The following is a 22,487-nucleotide window of genomic DNA, read 5'->3' on the forward strand; positions in this document are numbered from 1 at the left end:
CACCCCTCATTCTCCTATGTTCCAAGGAATAAATGCTTTCCTGGCCCACCTCTTTCTGTAACTCAGGCTTACTAGCTCTGGCAACATCCTCGTAAATCTTTGCACGCTTGCCAGTTTCTGTGCCTTTTCTATAATAGGGTGATCAAACCTGTACCCAATACACCAGGCGTAGCCTCACCAATGACTTATACAGCTGTAACATCCCAACTCCTGTACTTGACCAGTGTGCCAAATGCCACCTTCACTACCCTGTCGACTTGTGATGCTATTTTCGGTAAACTATGTACTTGTACTTCTAGGTCCCTCTGTTCCATATAACTCCTCAGAACCTTAGCACTTACTGTACAAGTCCTACATTGGTTTGACTTTCCAAACTGCAACACCTCACATCTTCCTGTATTGAATTGCATTTGCCAGTCCTCTCCTCATTTCTCCATCCAATCAAGATCTCTCTGCATTTTTTGATAATCTTATTCGCTGTCAACGATACCTCCTAATTTTGTATCACCTGCAAACTTGCTAATGATGCCTTGCACGTTCATATCCAGGTCATTTACATAAATAACAAATGACAAAGCTCCCAGCACCGCTCGTCACCGGCCTCCAGTCCAAGAAACAAACTTCAACCATCACCCTCTGCTACCTACCATCAAGGCAATTTGGAATCCAATTTGGCTGTCTGGATTCAGAATTGGTTGACTGACAGGAGGCAGAGAGTGGTTGTAGATGGTACGTATTCTGCCTGGAGGTCAGTGCTGAGTGGTGTCCCGCAGGCTCTGTTCTTGGGCCTCTGCTCTTTGTAGTTTTTATAAATGACTTGGATGAGGAGGTTGAGGGGTGGGTTAGTATGTTTCCTGATGACACAAAGGTTGGAGGTGGTGTTGATAGTATCGAGGGCTATTGCAGGCTTCAGCGAGACATTGACAGAATGCAGAGCTGGGCTGAGAAATGGCAGATGGAGTTCAAACTGGATAAATGCGAAGTGATGCATTTTGGAAGGTCGAAATTAAATGCTGACTATAGGATTAAAGGCAGGATTCTCGGCAGTGTGGAGGAACAGCGAGATCTTGGTGTTCAAGTGCATAGCTCCCTCAAAGTTGCCACCTAAGTGGATAAGCTTGTTAAGAAAGCATATGGTGTTTTGGCTTTCATTAACAGGGGGATTGAGTTTAAGAGCTGCAAGGTTTTGCTGCAGCTGTACAAAACCCTGGTGAGACCACACTTGGAATATTGTGTCCAGTTCTGGTTGCCCTATTATAGGAAAGATGTGGAGGCTTTGGAGAGGGTGCAAAGGAGGTTTACCAGGATGCTGCCTGGACTGGAGGGCTTGTCTTACGAAGAGAGGTTGACTGAGCTCAGACTTTTCTCTCTGGAGAGGAGGAGGAAGAGAGGTGGCCTGATCAAGGTGTACAAGGTAATGAGAGGCATGGATAGAGTCGATAGCCAGAGACTTTTCCCCAGGGCAGGATTGACTGCCACAAGGGGTCATAGTTTTAAGGTGTTAGGAGGAAGGTATAGAGGAGACATCAGAGGGAGGTTCTTCACCCAGAGAGTTGTGAGCGCATGGAATAGTTTACCAGTGGTAGTCGTGGAAGTGGAGTCATTAGTGACATTTAAGCGACTGCTGGACATGCACATGGACAGCAGTGAATTGAGGGGAATGTAGGTTAGGTTATTTTATTTTTGGATTAGGATTAATCCACAGCACAACATCATGGGCCGAAGGGCCTGTACTGTGCTGTACTTTTCTATGTTCTATTAGCTAGCTCTCCCTGGAACCCAAGCGACCTAACTTTCATGACTAGAGATAATGTGTACTGCGGATGCTGGAGAATCCAAGGTAACACGGTGTGGGGCTGGATGAACTCAGCAGGCCAAGCAACTTCTCAGAAGCACAAAAGCTGACGTTTCGGGCCTAGACCCTTCATCAGAAAAGGGGAATGGGGAGAGGATTCTGTAATAAATAGGGAGAGAGGGGGAGGCAGACTGAAGAAAGATAGAGGCACCGACACCCTCATCCACCTCACCGAACTCGTCCTCACTCTCAACAATTTCTGTTTCGTTCCTCCCACTTCCTACAGACTAAGGGAGTGGCCATGGATACCTGCATGGGCCCAAGCTATGCCTGTCTCTTTGTAGGTTATGTGGAACAGTCCCTCTTTCGCACCTACATTGGCCCAAAACCCCACCTCTTCCTCCGTTAAATTGACTGTATCGGCGCCGCCTCATGCTCCCACGAGGAGCTCGAGCAGTTCATCCATTTCACCAACACCTTCCACCCCAACCTCAAGTTCACCTGGACCATCTCCAACCTATCCCTTACCTTCCTGGAACTTTCTGTCTCCATCTTAGGCAACCACCTACAAATTGATGTCCATTTCAAGCCCACCGACTCCCACAACTACCTGGAATACACCTCCTCCCACCCACCTTCCTGAAAAATTCCATCCCCTATTCCCAATTCCTTTGCCTCTGCCACGTCTGCCCCCAGGATGAAGCATTTCACTCCTGCTCATTCCAGATGTCCTCGTTCTTCAAGGGCCGCAACCCCCCCCCACCCCCAACAGAGGTCGAGAACGCCCTCAACCGTGTCTCCCGCATTTCCGGCACCTCATCCCTCACACCCCACCCTCGCAATAACCGCCCAAATAGAATCCCCCTCGTCCTCATATACCACCCCACCAACCTTCGGACACAATGCATCATCCTCTGACATTTCCGCCATCTACAATCTGATCCCACCACCAAAGACATTTTTCCCAGCCCACCCTTGTCTGCCTTCCGGAGAGACCACTCCCTCTCCGCGACTCCCTTGTCCGCTCCACACTTTCCTCCAACCCCACCACACCCGGCACTTTCTCCTTCAACCGCAGGAAGTGCTACACCTGCCCCCACACCAACTCACTCACCCCCATCCCAGGCCCCAAAATGACTTTCCACATCAAACAGATGTTCACCTGCACATCCACCAAGGTGGTATACTGCATCCGCTGCACACAGTGTGGCTCCCTCTACATTGGGGAAACCAAGCGGAGGCTTGGGGTCTGCTTTGCAGAACACCTACGCTTGGTTCGCAGTAAAAAAACTGCACCTTCCAGTTGCGAACCATTTTTACTCCCCCTCCCATTCCTTAGACGAAATGTCTATTCTGTGCCTCCTGCAGTGTCATAATGATGCCACCCATAAGTTGCAGGAACAGCAGCTCATATTCCACTTGGGAACCCTGCAGCCCAATGGTACCCATGTGGATTTCACCAGCTTCAAAATCTCCTCTCCCCCCGACTGTATCCCAAAACCATCCCAGCTTGTCCCCACCTGTCTAACCTGTTCTTCCTCTCACCTATCCCCTCCTCCCACCTCAAGCTGCACCTCCATTTCCTACCTACTAAACTCATCCCACCCCCTTGACCTGTTCATCCTCCCTGGACTGACCTATCGCCTCCCTACCTCCCCACCCATACTATCCTCTCCACCTATCTTCTCCTCTATCTATCTTCGGTCCGCCTCCCCCTCTCTCCCTATTTATTTCAGAATCCTCTCTCCCTCCCCCTTTTCTGATGAAGGGTCTCGGCCCAAAACATCAGCTTTTGTGCTCCTAAGATGCTGCTTGGCCTGCCAGCCCCACGCTTTGTTAACTTTCATGACTGGCCTGTTGTGCAGGACCTTGTCAAAGGCCTTACTGAAGTCCATATAGACAACATCTATTGCCATACCTTCATCCACCCTTTTGGTTACCTCTTCAAAAAACTGTAAAAGATTTGTCAGACATGACTTCCTGTGTGCAAATCCACACTGACTATCCTTAATCAGACTCTGCCTGTGCAAATGTTGGTCGATCCTGTCTCTCAGCTCGATTCTGGTCATCAGAAGGTCTTTTAAAATATGTCACGTTCCACTTCCCTTCTTTTTCCATTGATTAACACATTGTTAAAATTTATTTTTATTTATTTTAACATGGTTACTAACCTATTCGATGTAAGCTAGTTAATGGTTGCATTAAAATAGTGTACACAAATGTTTAATACTAATATAATGATCAGTGAATGCAAAAACAGTTCAGAAAGAAAATGAAAATCATTTGACTTGAGATTTATGAATTTGAAGGCCTTGACTTTGTATGATTTATCCTGACATCAAGTTCTGGGCTATCCAGATGTCAGATACTGTGGTGTTATTTTCGGAAGAATTTTAACAGGACTCACAGGGCATTTTGTACTCCAGTTTAAAAAGTTGAGCTTTTGAATTGTGGCCAGTAAATATCTAAGAATGACCTCAGCTGGGAAGGACTGCGACCCCATATGTTTTGTTTTGCCTGAAAAAAACTTTAGCTAACCCTCAGCATGTGCACATCATTAGATGTAGGTTGAGAGTTAATCACTTACATTGTGTATTAAACGTATACTTGCGTTACTGGAAAGTAACATTCAATTGATGGCTCACAGTCTCAAAATGAAGAATGTTCACAGCTAACACGGGAATTTGCTTGCTTTGCTCGGATACAAGATGTATCAAAATAGTTATTTCAATCTATACTATTTGGTCAGGAATGCAAGTTGATGCAGCAGAATTTCAAATACAGTCACTGACAAAACAACTCCAACTTGGCTGTTTAAGTGGAAGAAAAACAGTTGCTAGAAATGTTCTGTGAATTATGAATTGTGCTCTGCCTGGTTAATGCTGTGAGGAAGAGCTTCAGCCTGTCAGTTATCAAGCACTAGGCGTTTGTAATTTTGAGCTGTTTTTGATTTCTTGCCACCCTCTAACAGTCGGTATCCTAATCTTGAATGGAGTTTGATGAGTGCACTTTCCTAGCTGTGCTGGGCCTTGGTGTGAGAGCCTACACTAGAGCAGACCATTTTGACTGGGATTGAAGAAAAACTACAGTAGAATCACTGCCATTGTCGAAATCTGCATTTGATTGGCCACTGCTGACACAGTGCTGGTGCCTGCACAGGTCCAAGACACCAAATCAAAGCAGCATTAGTGCTCAAGTTATGAGATATGAATGGAAGATTAGAAAACTTGAGTGGACAATGATAATGATGGCAGCACAGGAGGGGAGATTTCGATTTATTGTCATGTGTGTAAAAATACAGCAAAAAGTGTTTTCTTGCATGTGAAATGCAAAATGTCATCATGCTGCAGTGCCATATTGAAGCACTATGCAAAAGAAGATTTTACTGCAATAGATTTCATGTTTCCCTCTTCTTGTTACCCTCTGCTACTTCCCCACTCGCTGCTTGACATTGGCTGCAGTCTGCGACAGGCTCCAGGGTGTCGGTTATGGTCTTCAGAGCCTCGGTTACAGGCCCAAATCTGCCGTCACTGCCACTCCAACAATCATCACATCCAAGCTGGAACCGTGACCCTGGTCTCATACCTCCTGTTCCCCGTCTGATGCTCTTTCGGAAGCTGTCACTGGGGTCCTGCTCTGGACTACTCCACTGATGATGCTGAAGCTTCTGTGACCTCAACACCAGACCCAGCCAGGGATCTGGGCCTGGGCACGGCCCAGTCCCAACCAACTCCTCCGCAGAAAATCAATGAAGCTGCCACGGCACCAAGCGATGAAGATGTGCGAGATGACATGGATGCGGCCTACTCCACTGTGTGGTACCTATGAATGGTTGGAGCTAATTGCTGCCAATCCTACTGCTGCAGAGAATGGGGCAGAGTAAAATCTGCTTTGTCATGTTTTGTTATTTTGTTGTCCCCCACTATGGTCCAGTACATGTACCTCATGCTAAAGTTAACATTTACATTACAGTTCACTCTTTTAATATATCTACAAGTCCAGAGGTTTCAGAAATAATAAAGCTGAAATGTCACTTGCAGGCATTTGTAAATGAGTTAAGTAGATCTGTATCCTACATGAAAGTTTGTTTGCACTGACTTTAGATTTCATGAAGCCATGTCTAAAAGTGACACCAGATAGGAGTGGAGACAATTACATTATCACTGATCCCTTTGCATGAACCATTTTAGTGATTTTTTGTTTAAAAATAAAAGCTCCAGTAACTTTAGATATACTCAGTCACTGTTCAGTGATTCAAGATTGACATTCACATTCTGCTGAATCCATTGTCTGCTTTACTGTTTTGGACTTTGAAGCCATCAAATCCCTCTTTCACACATAGTCTTGTTAGGTCATGCAAAAAAAGGTGCAATTTGACTTGATTCACCGAGCATATCCGCACTTCATTTGAACAATGAACATTTTTAGGTTAGTTGAATCGGAATTATCTTGGTCAAACAAGTTGATGCTGATTTGGGACTCCGAATGGTATCCAGGTACAAACGTTTCCAGTCACTGATACGTATATAGATCTTTTTGTCTCGACTTTGGATTTTTGAATTTTGAGCGAGCAGTATAGGTTTCCTATGTCTCTCTGAAGGGGTTTAGTGTAAGTATTTCTATAGCCATAGTGACTTACTTTAAAACCATTTGAGAGAGATCACCTACAAGAACTAATGGGTTTTTATTCACCTTGGGAGGGTTTATAAAGTACACCGCACTGTGCAATAGGTTTTCCGATAGAGGATTCTGGGCATTTTTTTTTAAGTTTCAGAAGGAACACCGTAACTGGCAGTGAAACATTCCAGTTTCAGTTTGGGGCAGGTCTCCTAAGTTCTTGGCTGAAGATGGGCATGTAAAGCAGTTGTTCCTGAGAAAAGGAGAAGATATTGAGATTTGTTTTTAAAAAAAACTTGCTAATAGTTCCAGACTAGAAGTGTTGTGGAAAAACCCGAAGGGGTTAATTCAAGCTGATAAAGTTTAAGATGAAGTGAATGAAGGCTTAAGGCTATTTGGAACTGCAGATGGTGGAGAATCTGAGATAACAAGTTGTGGAGCTGGATGAACACAGCACACCAAGCAGCATCTCAAGAGCGCACAAGCTGATGTTTCAGATCTAGACCCTTCATCAGAGAAGGGGGAGGGGGAGAGGGTTCTGAAATAAGTAGGGAGACAGAAGAGGTGGATCGAGGAGAAGATAGGTGGAGAGGAGACAGACAAGTTGAAGAGGCGGGGATGGAGCCAGTAGATGCAGTGGTGGTGGCGGGGTGTGTGGAGATTTTGAAGCTTGTGCAATCCACATGGATACCATTGGGCTGCAGGGTTCCCAAGCAGAAAATGAGTTGCTGTTCCTGCAACCTTCAGGTGGCATCATTGTGGCACTGCAGGAGGCCCAGGATGGACATGTCGTCTAAGGAATGGGGAGGGGAGTTGAAATGGTTTGCGACTGGGAGGTGCAGTTGTTTATTACGAACCGAGCGGAGGTGTTCTGCAAAGTGGTCCCCAAGCCTCTGCTTGGTTTCCCCAATGTAAAGGGGGCCACGATGGGTACAGCAGATGCAGTATACCACATTGGCAGAGGTCCCATGCTCGCCCCCAAAAGTAAGCAGGGGTCATTTGTTGCTGCCACAAGATCCCTGTGGACACAGCATTCAATAGGTAACTGGAGAGCTAAGAATTGTGAATTTTGGCATTTGGGAGGGGTGATTTGGAATGGTTTAGTCTTGGCAGTGGGTAGAGGACCCGAAACTGGGTGAATGAAGAGATTAGCATAGAGGAGTGGGCCTCATTAGGTAACTGAGGAAAGTGAACTGGAGCAGAAAAGGGTAAGCTGAGTAACTGAAGTTCACATTATGAACACACAGCATCACTGAAAGAGGAACGGCAAACAAAGTGGAATAAATGACAGGCGTAGATAGAATGGATAGCCAGAGACATTTTCCCAGGGCGGAAATTGCTATTACAAGGGGGCATAGTTTTAAGATGATTGGAGAAAGGTATATTGCTGATGTCAGAGGTCGATTCTTTACACAGAGTGGTAGATGCATGGAATGCGCTGCCAGCGGTGATAGTGGAGTCAGATTCAATCGGGACATATAAGCAATGCCTGGATAGGTACATGGACGATAGTAAAATGTAAGGTATGCAGGGTAATTTGATCTTCGAGCAGGATAAAAGGTCGGCACAAGATTGTGGGCCAAAGAACTTGTATTGTGCTGTACTGTTCTCTGTTCGTAACCAAAGCGGAAGGAAGGATTAAGCTTCTTAATACTGAAGACTATAGATCAAGGAATTATTCACCAGATGTGTGCCTTCATGTAGGGTTTTTTAATCTGTTCATTTGTGGGATATGGATGTTGGTGGCTGGCTAGTATTTCTTACTCATCCCTAGTTGCCTTTGAGAAGGTGGCAATGAGCTGCCTTCTTGAACCGCTGCAATCCTCCTGCTGTGTGTTAACCCACAATGCTATTACGGAGGGAATTCCAGGATTTTGACCCAGCGACAGTGAAGGAACGACAATATATTTCCAAGTCGGGATGTTGAGTGACTTGGAAGAGAACTTGGAGTTGGTGGTGCTCCCTTATGTCTGATGCCCTTGTCCTTCTTGTTGGAAGTGGTCGTGGGTTTGGAAGGTGCTGTCTGAGAATCTTTGGTGAATTTCTGCAGTGCACCTTGTACATAGCACACACTGCTGCTACTGAGCGTCGGTGGTGGAGGGAGTGAATACTTGTGGATGTAGTGCCACTCAAGCGGCCTGGGTGGTGTCAAGCAATTTGAGTATTGTTGGGGCTGCACTCATCCAGGAAAATGGGGAGAATTCCATCACACTCCTGACGTGTGCCTTGTAAATAGCAGACAAGCTTTGAGGAGCCAGGAGGTGAGTTACTCACTGCAGTATTCCTAGCTTCTGGCCTTCTCTGGTAGCCACTGTCTTAATGTGGTGAGTCCAATTGAGTTTCTGGTCAATGGTAATGCCACAGGATGTCGATAGTGAGAGAGTCAGTGATTGGTAGCACCATTGAATGTCAAGGGACAGTGGTTAGATGGTCTCTTATTGGTGATGGTCATAGCATGGCATTTGTGTGGCACGAATGTCACTTGCCGCTTGTCAGCCCAAGCCTGGATATTGTTCAGAAGTTGAACTGGTTCAGTATCTGAGGATTCACGGATGGTGCCAATCATTGAAGAACGTCTGCACTTCTGACCTTTTGGATGGAAGGTCATTTGAGGAAACAGCTGAAGATGATTGGGCCTAGGACACTACCCTGAGGAGCTCCTGCAGAGATGTCCTGAAGCTGAGATGATTGACCTCCAGCAACCATGGCCGTCTTCCTATGGCTCAGGTATGACTCCAATCACAGGCGAGTTTGTCCCCTGAAGCCCATTGATTTCAAGTTTTGCTAGGGCTCCTTGATACTACACCCCTTCAAATGCAACCTTGATATCAAGGGCTGCCACTGTCAACTCACCTGTGGAATTCAGCTCTTTTGTCCATGTTTGAACCAAGGCTGTATGACATCAGGAGCTGGGAGGCCCTGGCATAACCCAAACTGAGTGCCACCGAGCAGGTTTTTTCTGAGCAGGTGCTGCTTGGTACCACTGTAGCTGACACCTTCTGTCACTGCTGAAGATTGAGAGTAGACTGATGGGGTGGTAATTGGCCAGGTTGGATTTGTCCTTTTTATGTAAAGGACATACTTGGGCAATTTTCCACATTGTTGGGTAGATACCAGTGTGGTAACTGTACTGGAACAGCTTGGCTAGGGGAGTGGCAAGTTCTGGAATACAAGTCTTCAGTACTGTTGCCATGTTGTCAGGGCCCATTGCATTAGCAGTATCTAGTGTCTCCGACCATTTCTTGATTGTTGCGTGAAGTGAATCGAATTGGCTGAAAACTGGTATCTGTAATGCTGGGGACCACTGGAGGAGGCCGAGATGGATCATCCATTCTGTACTTTTGGCTGAACATAGCTGCGAATGCTTCAGCCTTATCTTTTTCACTGATGTGCTGGGCTCTTTCCATCATTGAGGATGGGGATATTTGTGGAGCTGCGTCCTCTAGTGAGTTGTTTAATCGTACACGACCATTCACGACTGGATGTGACAGCACTGCAGAGCTTAAATCTGATCTGTTGGTTGTGGGATTGCGTAACTCAGTCTATTACTTGCTGCTTTTGCTATTTGGTGTGCAAGTAGTCCTGTTTTGTGGCTTCACCAGGTTGATACCTCATCTTCAGGTATGCCTGCTGCTGCTCCTGGCATGCCCTCCTGAACTCCCCATTGAACCAGGGTTGATCCCCTGGCTTGATAGTAATGGTTGAGTGAGGGATAAGCTGGGCCATGAGGTTACAGTTTGTGCAGGAGTACAATTCGCTGCTGTTGATAGGTGCCCAATGTTGAATTGCTAGATCTGTGCATTTAGTACGGTGATAGTGCCACACAACACGATAGAGGTCCTTCTCAATGCGAGGGTGGGGCATTGTCTCCACAAGGACTGTGCGATGGTCACTCGTACCAATACTGTCATGGACAGATGCAACTGCAGCTGGCAGATTAGTAAAGATGTGGTCAAGTGTGTTTTTTCCTCTTGTTGATTCCGTCACCAGTCTAGCAGCAATGTCTTTTAGAACCCAACCAGCTCAATAAGTAGTATTTGTACTGGACCGCTTTTGGTGATGGACATTGAAATCCCCCACCCAGAGTACATTTTGTGCTCTTGCCATCCTCGGTGCTTCCTCTAAGTGTTGTTCAACATGGAGGAGTACTGATTCATCAGCTGAGGAAGAATGGCACGTGATCATCAGCAGGAGGTCTCCTTGCCCATGTTTAACCTGAAGCCATAAGACTTCTTGAAGTCCAGAGTCAATGTTGAGGACTCTTACAGCAACACCCTCCCCACTGTATACCACTGTGCCACCATCTCCGCTAGGTCTGTACTACCGGTGGGGCAGGACATATCCAGGGACGGTGATGGTGGTGTGTGGGACGTTATCTGTGAGGTATGATTCTGTGTCTGATTATGTCAGGCTGTTGCTTGGCTCGTCTGTGAGACAGCTCTACCAATTTGACACTAAACCCCAGATGTTAGTGAGGAGGACTTTGCAGGGTCAACAGATCTGATTCTGCTGTTGTCTTTTCTGGTGCCTAGATCGATGCCAAGTGATCTGTAAAGCTGCATTTCTTTGTGATTTTGTAGCGATCGGTACAACTGAGGCTTGGTATGCCATTTTAGACAGTAGTTCAGAGTCAACCACATGGCTGTGGCTCTGGAGTCACATATAGGCGAGACTAGGTGAGGGCAGCTGATTTCCTCCCCTGAAGGACATTAGTGAACCAGAATGGTATATTATTTTACATTAAAGGAAAGCTGATAATTATTGAGTAAAGGAGGAATTTAGAAGGATCTGGAGGTTGCAGAGGGCAGTGTCATCAAGAGCTGGGAGTTGGACGCTGTCAGAAATGCAGCTAATCCTGGGAGATTTGTTTTATCTAATTTACAGTATCTAGAATGATCAGGACTTGGTGGTTTACTGCTGAGAAAATGTGAATCTGATTATAATTTTCCCAGAATCTTCATGAAATAGGAAAGGAGTATTTCATCTTAAGGAGTTTAGAAACCTTCAATAAAGGATAGAGTAAGGAAGTGTAGCTCAGTCAGCTGCACTTTTGCTGATAGAGGCGATAATGGGATGAACATGTGATGAATTTGAATAAGCATGAGTTTGTTACCTCTGGGTACAGGTGTCTGTCACAGGTTTTCCTTGCCAATCTTAGAGAATTGTTTAAAGTGTTAACTGAGGGCACAGATAAAAGAGATGCAATGGATATAGTTCAAATGGATTTTGAAAAAAGTAAAAAACCAAAAAAACTGTGGATGCTGGAATCAAGAAAAATAAATCAGAAATTGGAGGAAATATTCAGCAGATCAGGCACCATCTGTGGAGAGATAAAAGTTAACATTTTGGGTCTAGTGAACTTCCTTCAGCACTAGTTTGAAAAAAGTACTTAATGTGGCATGACATTGAGGTGGCGATGACACATGGAGTTCAACAAAATGCTGCCAATTAGGTGGGAAAGGGTGGAGAGAAGAAAACAATGGGGCTGAAGAAATGTTTCTGATTTGTAAGTATGTGATAAATGGTGTTTCACAAGTAAATGCTTTGGTAAATTATGTTTGATTTGCAGGAATTGAGCAAACATTATTAGAATTTGCTGCTTGACCCCAAATTTGTGATGGAAGGGAATGTGTTGGCAAATTGCAATGAGGATTGAAAAATTGAAGGAAATGACAGATTAGCAGAGTGGGCATTTAAGTGGCAAATACAGATGAAGCTTAATCTAGCTAAATGTAAGGTGCGACATTTTGGTAGGCCAAATCAGGGTCGGACTTATAGGTAAGGACTTGGAGAATGTTGCTAAACAAAGAGACCTTTGGAGTGCAGGTTCACAGTTCCATGAAAGTGGAGTCACAGGTAGGCAAGGTAGTAAAGGAAGCATACGGTACGCTTGCCTTTATTGGTCAGTGCATTGAGTGTAGGAGTTGGGAGGTCATGTTGTAGCTGTACAGGACATCGGGGAGGCCACTTTTGGGATATTGTGCTCAAGTCTGTCTGCCTGCTGTAGTAACAATGTAGTGAAACTTGGAAGATTTCACAAAAGATTTACAAGAATGTTTCCAGTGTTGGAGGGGTTTGAGCCATAGGGAGAGGGTGAACGGACTGGGGCTCTTTTCCCTTGAGTGTCAGGGGCTGGGGGTGACATTCTAGAAGCTTGTAAAATTATGAGGGGCATAGATAGGGTGAATGTTCAAGAGTTTCCTGCAGGGTCAGAGTCCAAGAATACAAGGCATAGGTTTAAGGTGAGAGGGGAAAGATTTAAAAGGGACCTAAAGGACAACTTTTTCATGCAAAGGGAGGTGCATGTATGGAATGACCTGCCAGAGGAAGCAGTGGAGGATGGTACAATTACAACATTTTAAAAGGTATCTGGATGGGTATAATAATAGGAAAGGTTTAGAGGGATACGGGCCAATTGCTGGCAAATGGGACAATGTTAATTTAGGATGTCTGGTCAACATGGATGAATTGGACCAAAGCTGTACATCTCTCTGACTGTAATGGGAGAGAAAAGTTGTGGAACAGTACACTTTTAGGAGTAACACTGGAGAAGGCAAATATACCATGAACTGTAAAGTTAACTGAGTAGTCTCCTGGCGATTAAAAAGCGATCAGAATCTTTAATATTCTGTCTTGAAATGCACGGACTTGATTTTTTTTACAACAGTTACTTTGAACATTATTGAAACATTGTGTAAGGTATTGAGTAACCCATTAAGGAAATGAAAGATGTAACAATGCTGTTATCTTAAGATAATAAAATGTGAGGCTGGATGAACACAGCAGGCCCAGCAGCATCTCAGGAGCACAAAAGCTGACGTTTCGGGCCTAGACCCTTCATCAGAAAGGGGGATGGGGAGAGGGAACTGGAATAAATAGGGAGAGAGGGGGAGGTGGACCGAAGATAGAGAGAAAAGAAGATAGGTGGAGAGAGTATAGGTGGGGAGGTAGGGAGGGGATAGGTCAGTCCAGGGAAGACGGACAGGTCAAGGAGGTGGGATGAGGTTAGTAGGTAAATGGGGGTGTGTCTTGAGGTGGGAGGAAGGGATGGGTGAGAGGAAGAACAGGTTAGGGAGGCAGAGACAGGTTGGACTGGTTTTGGGATGCAGTGGGTGGAGGGGAAGAGCTGGGCTGGTTGTGTGGTGCAGTGGGGGGAGGGGACGAACTGGGCTGGTTTTGGGATGCGGTGGGGGAACGGGAGATTTTGAAGCTCGAAGTCCACATTGATACCATTAGGCTGCAGGGTTCCCAAGCGGAATATGAGTTGCTGTTCCTGCAACCTTCGGGTGGCATCATTATGGCACTGCAGGAGGCCTATGATGGACATGTCATCTAAAGAATGGGAGGGGGAGTGGAAATTGTTTGCGACTGGGAGGTGCAGTTGTTTGTTGCGAACTGAGCGGAGGTGTTCTGCAAAGCGGTCCCCAAGCCTCCGCTTGGTTTCCCCAATGTAGAGGAAGCCACACTGGGTACAGTGGATGCAGTATACCACATTGGCAGATGTGCAGGTGAACCTCTGCTTAATGTGGAATGTCATCTTGGGGCCTGGGATAGGGGTGAGGGAGGAGGTGTGGGGGCAAGTGTAGCATTTCCTGCGGTTGCAGGGGAAGGTGCCGGGTGTGGTGGGGTTGGAGGGCAGTGTGGAGCGAACAAGGGAGTCACAGAGAGAGTGGTCTCTCCGGAAAGCAGACAGGGGTGGGGATGGAAAAATGTCTTGGATGGTGGGGTCGGATTGTAGATGGCGGAAGTATCGCAGGTTGATGCGTTGTATCTGGAGGCTGGCAGGGTGGTGTGTGAGAACGAGGGGGGTCCTCTTGGGGCGGTTGTGGCGGGGGCAGGGTGTGCGGGATGTGTTGCAGGAAATGCGGGAGACGCGGTCAAGGGCATGCTCGATCACTGTGGGAGAAAAGTTGCGGTCCTTGAAGAATTTGGACTTCTGGGATGTGCGGGAGTGGAATGTCTTATCGTGGGAGCAGATGCGGCGGAGGTGGAGGAATTGGGAATAGGGGATGGAATTTTTGCAGGAGGGTGGGTGGGAGGGCGTGTATTCTAGGTAGCTGTGGGAGTCCCCCCAGGTGAACCTGGGCCATCTCCAGCACATCCCTCACCTTCCTGGATCTCACAGTCTCTATCTCAGGCAACCAGCTTGTAACTGATGTCCATTTCAAGCCCACCGACTCCCACAGCTACCTAGAATACACCTCCTCCCACCCACCCTCCTGCAAAAATTCCATCCCCTATTCCCAATTCCTCCGCCTCCGCCGCATCTGCTCCCACGATAAGACATTCCACTCCCGCACATCCCAGATGTCCAAGTTCTTCAAGGACCGCAACTTCCCCCCACAGTGATCGAGAACGCCCTTGACCGCGTCTCCCGCATTTCCTGCAACACATCCCGCACACCCTGCCCCCGCCACAACCGCCCCAAGAGGACCCCCCTCGTTCTCACACACCACCCTACCAACCTCCGGATACAACGCATCATCCTCCGACACTTCCGCCATCTACAATCCGACCCCACCACCCAAGACATTTTTCCATCCCCACCCCTGTCTGCTTTCCGGAGAGACCACTCTCTCCGTGACTTCCTTGTTCACTCCACACTGCCCTCCAACCCCACCACACCCGGCACCTTCCCCTGCAACCGCAGGAAATGCTACACTTGCTCCCACACCTCCTCCCTCACCCCTATCCCAGGCCCCAAGATGACATTCCACATTTAGCAGAGGTTCACCTGCACATCTGCCAACGTGGTATACTGCATCCACTGTACCCGGTGTGGCTTCCTCTACACTGGGGAAACCAAGCGGAGGCTTGGGGACCACTTTGCAGAACACCTCCGCTCAGTTCGCAACAAACAACTGCACCTCCCAGTCGCAAACCATTTCCACTCCCCCTCCCATTCTCTAGATGACATGTCCATCATGGGCCTCCTGCAGTGCCACAACGATGCCACCCGAAGGTTGCAGGAACAGCAACTCATATTCCGCTTGGGAACCCTGCAGCCTAATGGTATCAATGTGGACTTCTCGAGCTTCAAAATCTCCCCTTCCCCTACTGCATCCCTAAACCAGCCTAGTTCGTCCCCTCCCCCCACTGCACCACACAACCAGCCCAGCTCTTCCCCTCCACCCACTGCATCCCAAAACCAGTCCAACCTGTCTCTGCCTCCCTAACCTGTTCTTCCTCCCACCCATCCTTTCCTCCCACCCCAAGCCGCACCCCCCATCTCCTACCTACTAACCTCATCCCACCTCCTTGACCTGTCCGTCTTCCCTGGACTGACCTATCCCCTCCCTACCTCCCCACCTATACTCTCTCCACCTATCTTATTTTCTCTCCATCTTCGGTCCGCCTCCCCCTCTCTCCCTATTTATTCCAGAACCCTCACCCCATCCCCGTCTCTGATGAAGGGTCTAGGCCCGAAACGTCAGCTTTTGTGCTCCTGAGATGCTGCTTGGCCTGCTGTGTTCATCCAGCCTCACATTTTATTATCTTGGATTCTCCAGCATCTGCAGTTCCCATTATCTCTGTTATCTTAAGAGGTTATTTTGTTCCTGTTTTTATTTGTGAAGAGAGGTTGTAAGGCAGAGTTGCAGAGCTATCTCTAAGAAAGTAAACAAATTGTGAGGCCTTGGGTTATTTAAAATGTTGGAGCAATGCAGGCAGCCTGTGTGTGGCCAGCTCTCTCAGACCAGGCTTTGTAGTTTATTTTAGTTCTTAGATTTAGTTTTAATCAGAGACTATTGGCGTCTCAAAAGAGTTGGAAGCTTCAGTGAATGTGTCCTGGCTGCTGTTCTCTCAATCTTCTCGTGATGTTTCTTTTCCATCCTCAAATCAAGAACTGTATGTGAGAATCTGTGCCTGAGTTTGCCTTTTTGCCAAGGGGTGTGTTTACGCATTGTTAGTATATTGGAACAATGAATTCATAATAGGTACGGTATCTGTTATTCAGTTCAATTTTCTGATAGTTAAGTTATTCTGAATTCCTCTTTGTTTTGTTTATATTTTAACTGTAGTATTTAAATAAATCATGTTTTGCTTAGCATCAAGTATTTTGATCAGTCACATTGCATCTGGAACACAGCACTTCACCTTTAAAACAAGAAAAAGTGAGGGTCTAGGCTATTTTCTGAAATTATTTTGAGGGGATCTAGTGTGATCCACAACAAACAGGTGACCAATGAAAGACGTATCAAGGATGGAGCTGTAGCAATTACAGCTATAATGAGACTGCAAAAATTGAAGCTTTTTTAAATTATAGCCTAGCAAGTGAAGCAATATCCTGAAAGAAAGCTTTAAGATTATGGATTGTTTCCACTTGTGACGAGAGCACACCTTTGAGATAACCAGAAGAATCAGAGATGTTTGTTGTATGAAATTCTGCCACAGTTATTGAAGCAGAGTTCACTTTTTTTGAAAGAGGATAAGTTGCATGAATGATTGGCATATTGAAAAGTCTATGCGAGAGAGCATGAATGTGGAAAAAGACACTGTATTTTCTGTGCTGAAAAATTTAATGACCAATTTATTTTATAGTTTGTTGATGCAAATCTATCTGCAGTACATATTGGCCTAAATGCTTCTGGGTACGTTGTATATGTCACAGAACCATGTTGTCTGTTCGCCACATTCAAACTGCTTTTCAGTTTTGTCCAGACTTTATAGTTTGGTGTTCTTAATCAGGTCACTGTTGTTTGACACTTAGTCTGGATGTGATAGCTGCAGCAAATGGCAAATTACTGGTGATTTTGGAGCCTCAGTGTATGAAGCAATAAATGCCTCCATTGTCACATCAGTGCTGCTTTTTTTCCTCTTCATTCATGAGATATGGGCATCAAGGCGAGGCCAGTTTTTGTTGCCAATCCTTAATTGTCCTGGAGAAGTGCTTGTGAGGACCACCTCCTTGAACTGCTGCAGACCTGAATGTGTCAGTACACTCACAGTATTGATAAGAATGGAGTTCCAGGATTTTGTCCAGAGACGGTGAAGGATCATGGATATAGTTCCAAATCAGGATGATTCATGGCTTGAAGGGCAACTTGCTGTAGATGGTGTTTCCAAGTACTTGCTTTCCTTCTCCTTCCAGGAGGTACAGGCAGTGGGCTTAGGTGTTGTCAGAGACACCTTGACAAGTTATAACAGTGCATGTCTTGTAGCCTGTGTTATCCTGCTTTGTAGCTACCATATTTATATCGTGAGTCACTTTCTGGTCAATGGTAGCCCCCAAGATGTTGATGGTGGGTGAGTCAGCAATGGTAATGCCATTACATGGCTAGGGCTTTTGGTTAGATTCTCTTCTGGTGGAGAGGTCATTCCCTAGCACTTGCATGGCCAGATATCCTAAATAAATCTAGTCTCATTTGCCAGCATTTGGCCCATATCCCTCTAAACCCTTGTATTCATATACCCACCCAGATGCCTTTTAAATATTGTAATCGTACCAGCCTACACCACTACTTCTGGCAGCTCTCTGCTTGAAAGAATTGAGTCTTAGGTCCACTTTAAACTTTTCCCCTTTCATCTTAAAGCTATGTCCTGTACTTTTGGACTACCCTACCCTGGGGAAAACACCTTGACCGTTTACACCATCCATGTTCCCCACCCGCCATGACTGTATAAACCTCTGTAAGGTACACCTCCAATTTTGGTGTCATCTGCAAAGTTACTAACCAAACCACCTATGTTCATATCCAAATCATTTATATAAAAATGACAAAAAGCAATAGAGTTGTGTACAGGCATAGACTGTTTCAATATTCTGAGGTAGTATCACAAATGATAATGACTGTTATGCTATCATCAGGGAATGTTTCCGTTTCTTACTGTATAGTGGAAATGAGGTCATTGATGAAGCACCTGGAAATGATTAGACAGTGTAATAGCAAAATCCTGGACATTTAGCTTCTTGATTCTGGTCAATCAAGATTCTTTACAGGTGTAAGCATTTGTCTGTTTGCCACTGCAGGTATTTCCCAAGTATTGTGTGTTTGTGGTTTCATTTGCATGCAGCAGCTCTTGAATGAGGGCATGGTTTGTCTTCAAAAGTGTGATCCAATTCAACATGCTCGCTTGCTTTGTTTCTCCATTGTCTTTTACTTATTTCCAAGCTAATATGCACCCAATTCCTTTTTCAAATGTAACAAAACTGCTTACACCATCGCTTTCAGTGCTTTCCAGGTCATCATTAAAAAAGATTCTCATCTGTTCTCCTCCACCCTCCAAACCTCTTTGTCAATTGTTTCGTATCTGTGTTTTCTGATTACCAGCCTTTCTGGAGGTGGAAACAGCTTTTCAATGTATCTTCACCAATCTTTAGTTTTTCTGTACCCAGCCACTGACACTAAACAGACTACAGATGGTAAATCACTTGTTTTTTTTAAATTAAAACAGTTTTATTTTAATCTGATGTTGCTGTTAATCTAGCTAGATTACAGTTCCTAGCTTTTGAATGCCTTGCCCAAATAAACACCCTTCTTAGAAGGTAAGTGCTGACCTGCTTATGGCTCACAGAAGCCTCACAGGCCAAGTGTAAACATGTCTAACATCTTATGTCGGTAGACCGTAGGAGCAGGAGTCCTGGACGCATTCTCAAGATTGGGATTATTGAGGCCAGTTTTTTGTAGTGTAATTTGCCTTGATTGACATGAGCAAACTTGGCACCAGTTGAGAATCATAGCTAGTCTCTTGCGCTCAGTTTTACATCTGATTATCTGGCAAGCCATCAGTATGGTTTGTTCTGTTGGGAGCATGTGAGCTGTGTTAGCAATTGAAATATGCAGCTGGCTTCATGCCACCTTTTTCATTTGTATTCCCACAGCTCCAAATCAGAGGCTGGAACCAGTAACTCTACCAGGAATCATATCTTGTTTTCTATGTTTACTGTGTGCAGCTTTAAATCTAATCCGCGGGTTTCATGCAATGGAAAATGTGTTTCAGGTGAGTAGTGCAATTTGTGAATATTTCTGCAAATACAGTTCCTCAAAATTGAAATGTTTCTTTTCTTCATGGGATTTAAGCTTGATTGCATAAGATCTTTTGGAATTTTGCATTCAAGATGAATAGAGAAGGACTGGTGTAAGCAGCATACCACATCACCAGCTTATTGCAATTTTCTCCTCCACCTTTCCTCACTGTACAAGAGTTTGCAGTCCCAGTTGAGAGGTGATAAGCAATGGTCAACTGAGATGAAGTGAGGGAACATCTGAGATCCAGTTGAATTGCTGTCAAGTTAATAGGCATTTATTGTGACTTTTGCAACGTTTTGTGTCCACCTTCCAGGTTCATGTCTGTGAACACAGAAGGGAATAATAATGAAGACTGTAAAGTGATATCATGAGAAAAGTTCTCTTAAATTTCATGACGATAACCTTGTGAAGCACAGGCAGACAATTGATAGTACTGTAATAACTGCACGTGTGTGCACTTTAGAAAGGTTAAATTTTAATGAATTTACTTCAATGTTTATTCAGTAGTCATCACAGCTTGGTTTGAAAGAAGGGCCTGTGCCAGAAATAGAGAAAGTTTGCAAGATTCCTAATACCGGATTATGGTTTTTAGCAACCTTTGTTTATTTGTATGAGACTCAAACGCAGACTGACAGACTTCCTTTAAGCAGTAGACATACAGAGAAATGAAGCTGACTACTGTGGTCTCCTTTTCTGGGTGGAGGTGTGAGCTTTCCGTTGTTCCTTTCCAATCCTGAATGTATTAAATTGTTAAAGGCGTGAGATCGCCATAGTCTGTTTCTCACGAAAACTGTCAAATGATCATGAATCATGCCATGACAGGTTGTATTGTTGCATGACAAGTGTTATTGTAAACAAGACCCAAGAAAAGATGTGCTTTCTTCATATCAAATTCCAAGTTTTAGGCTTTTCTTCCATTGTTCTGATCTCAAAATTGCCTCGGCTGTTTCCCAATGCAGTGCGAATCTTAATCATCCTGTCATTGCAGTTCTGAGGTTTGCTGAAATGTTATCTTTATTGTCCCCTGACAGATCAAACTCTAAAGCATAATGAGATTCAGCAACTTTTATTATTAAGCAAAGACAAGCCAATAACTTTAAGCAAATGAGAGTAAATCCGATACATACGTACATAAGCACATGCACACGCACACAGACACTCTCACACACGCACTCTTTGGGTACTTTGCAATAGCGCACTATAAAAAGTGCAAATGTTAATGTGGCTTGGAACAGGCAAGTTAAATTGCAACATGAACTAGTTTATCAAAAACACCTCAAGGCAAATTGCTGCTATTGGACTATGCTGTAGTATCGTACGTATAGACCTAACAATAAATATGGCCATTTGACAGCTTTCTGTTTTTTTGATTTTTGTATTGGTAAGCACTTTTGATCAAATCATGTTAACATCCCCAAGTGACAGTACTAGATGATCAGTTGTCGTGGTATATAGTTTACTGTGTTAAACTCTATTAAAGAGGGTCTATAGCTCAGTTGAACGGATGTCTTTGTCTTTTTCTAATGAGAGACGAGCCCTGTGGTCCTCTCGGACCAGGTGACTTTACATTAATTTTACCTTAAGCGAATTCCATAGTTTTAGTGCGTGGTATTCTACGCAGAGGGCACTTCCACATTGCTTCTAAGTCTCGAGCTTACTTTATAGCCGTTAGGCTGCGAGATGTCCACCCACATTTGTGAGCGAGTCTGGCATCTCAGAAATGCTGACCAATTAAATAGTCAGTGGGTTTCTTGTCCTAGCCATGTCACAGGGACAGAGTGCCGTTGCTGGAGCTAAGTACCCAGGTAAGTGAGGGGATTTTTCTATCATTATCGTGGCAGGCCCAGCCAAAGGGTGGATAAGAGTATCATTTGAGGGGGTGGGAAGTAGGAGGACAATAAAACAACAGCAACAGAAAGCCCTTAAGTGGTAATTATTTGACTACATTATATTTGCCTTTTAATTCATTTGTGACATGTGGTTATCATTGCCCATCCTTATTTGCGCTTTAGACGGTGATGGTGAGCTGTCTTCTTGAACCAATGTACCACTTGAACCATTTGCTGTAGGTTCTACCATGATGCTGTTAGGGAGGGATTTCCAGGATGTTAAACCAGCATCACAGAAGGAACAATGATGCATTTCCAATTTACAATTGAGTCTGGCTTGCGGTGGAGCTTTCACATGGTGTTTCCACGTATCTATTGCCCTTGTCCTTCTAGGTGGTAGTAGTTGGGGGTTTTGGAGGTGCCGTGTAAGGAGCTGTGGTGAATCTTATGCACACAGCTGCTACTAGTCTGCTACTCATCAGTGGTGGAGGCAGTGAACGTTTGTGGATGCAGTGCCAGTCAAGTGGGTTGCATTGTCCTGGATGTTGTCAACCTTCTTGAATGTAGTTGGACCTGTGCTCATCCAAGTGGTGACCTTGGTGGTGACTGCTCCACGAGTATCTATATACATCACACTATTGACTTGTGTTTTATAGATGGTGGACAAGACTTGGTGAGTCAGGAAATGAGTTGCACCCACAAGATTCTTAAACTGTGATCTGCTCGTGTAACCTTTGTATTTACAAAGCTATCAGTGATACTGGGAACTGCAGATCCTGGAGAATCCAAGATAATAAGTGTGAAGCTGGATGAACACTACACCTCCTCCCACCCACCCTCCTGCAAAAATTCCATCCCCTACTCCCAATTCCTCCGCCGCATCTGCTCCCACGATGAGGCATTCCACTCCAACACATCCCAGATGTCCAAGTTCTTCAAGGACCGCAACTTGCCCCCCACAGTGGTCGAGAACACCCTTGACCGCGTCTCCCGCATTTCCCGCAACACATCCCTCACGCCCCGTCCCCGCCACAACCGCCCAAAGAGGATCCCCCTCATTCTCTCACACCACCCCACCAACCTCCCGGATACAACGCGTCATCCTCCGACACTTCCGCCATCTACATTTCCGACCCCACCGCCCAAGACATTTTTCCATCCCCACCCTTGTCTGCTTTCTGGAGAGAGTGATTCCCTTGTTCGGTCCACACTGCCCTCTAACCCCACCACACCCGGCACCTTCCCCTGCAACCGCAGGAAATGCTACACTTGCCCCCA

At 45.4% G+C, this 22,487-nt stretch overlaps 1 protein-coding gene across 6 annotated transcripts in view; it reads left to right on the top strand.

Annotated features, from left to right (window-relative positions):
- Positions 1-22,487, top strand: part of sec22a (SEC22 homolog A, vesicle trafficking protein) — a 77,697-nt gene that overhangs the window by 35,082 nt on the left and 20,128 nt on the right. For all 6 annotated transcript variants that reach the window (XM_059647533.1, XM_059647535.1, XM_059647536.1 and 3 more), the window contains one exon: positions 19,233-19,351. In XM_059647533.1, coding sequence (XP_059503516.1) covers positions 19,233-19,351 — 119 coding nt within the window. The remainder of the gene's footprint in view (positions 1-19,232; positions 19,352-22,487) is intronic.

The sequence above is a fragment of the Stegostoma tigrinum genome, chromosome 7 (assembly GCF_030684315.1).
Source record: "Stegostoma tigrinum isolate sSteTig4 chromosome 7, sSteTig4.hap1, whole genome shotgun sequence".
In the NCBI taxonomy this organism is placed as follows: Eukaryota; Metazoa; Chordata; class Chondrichthyes; order Orectolobiformes; family Stegostomatidae; genus Stegostoma; species Stegostoma tigrinum.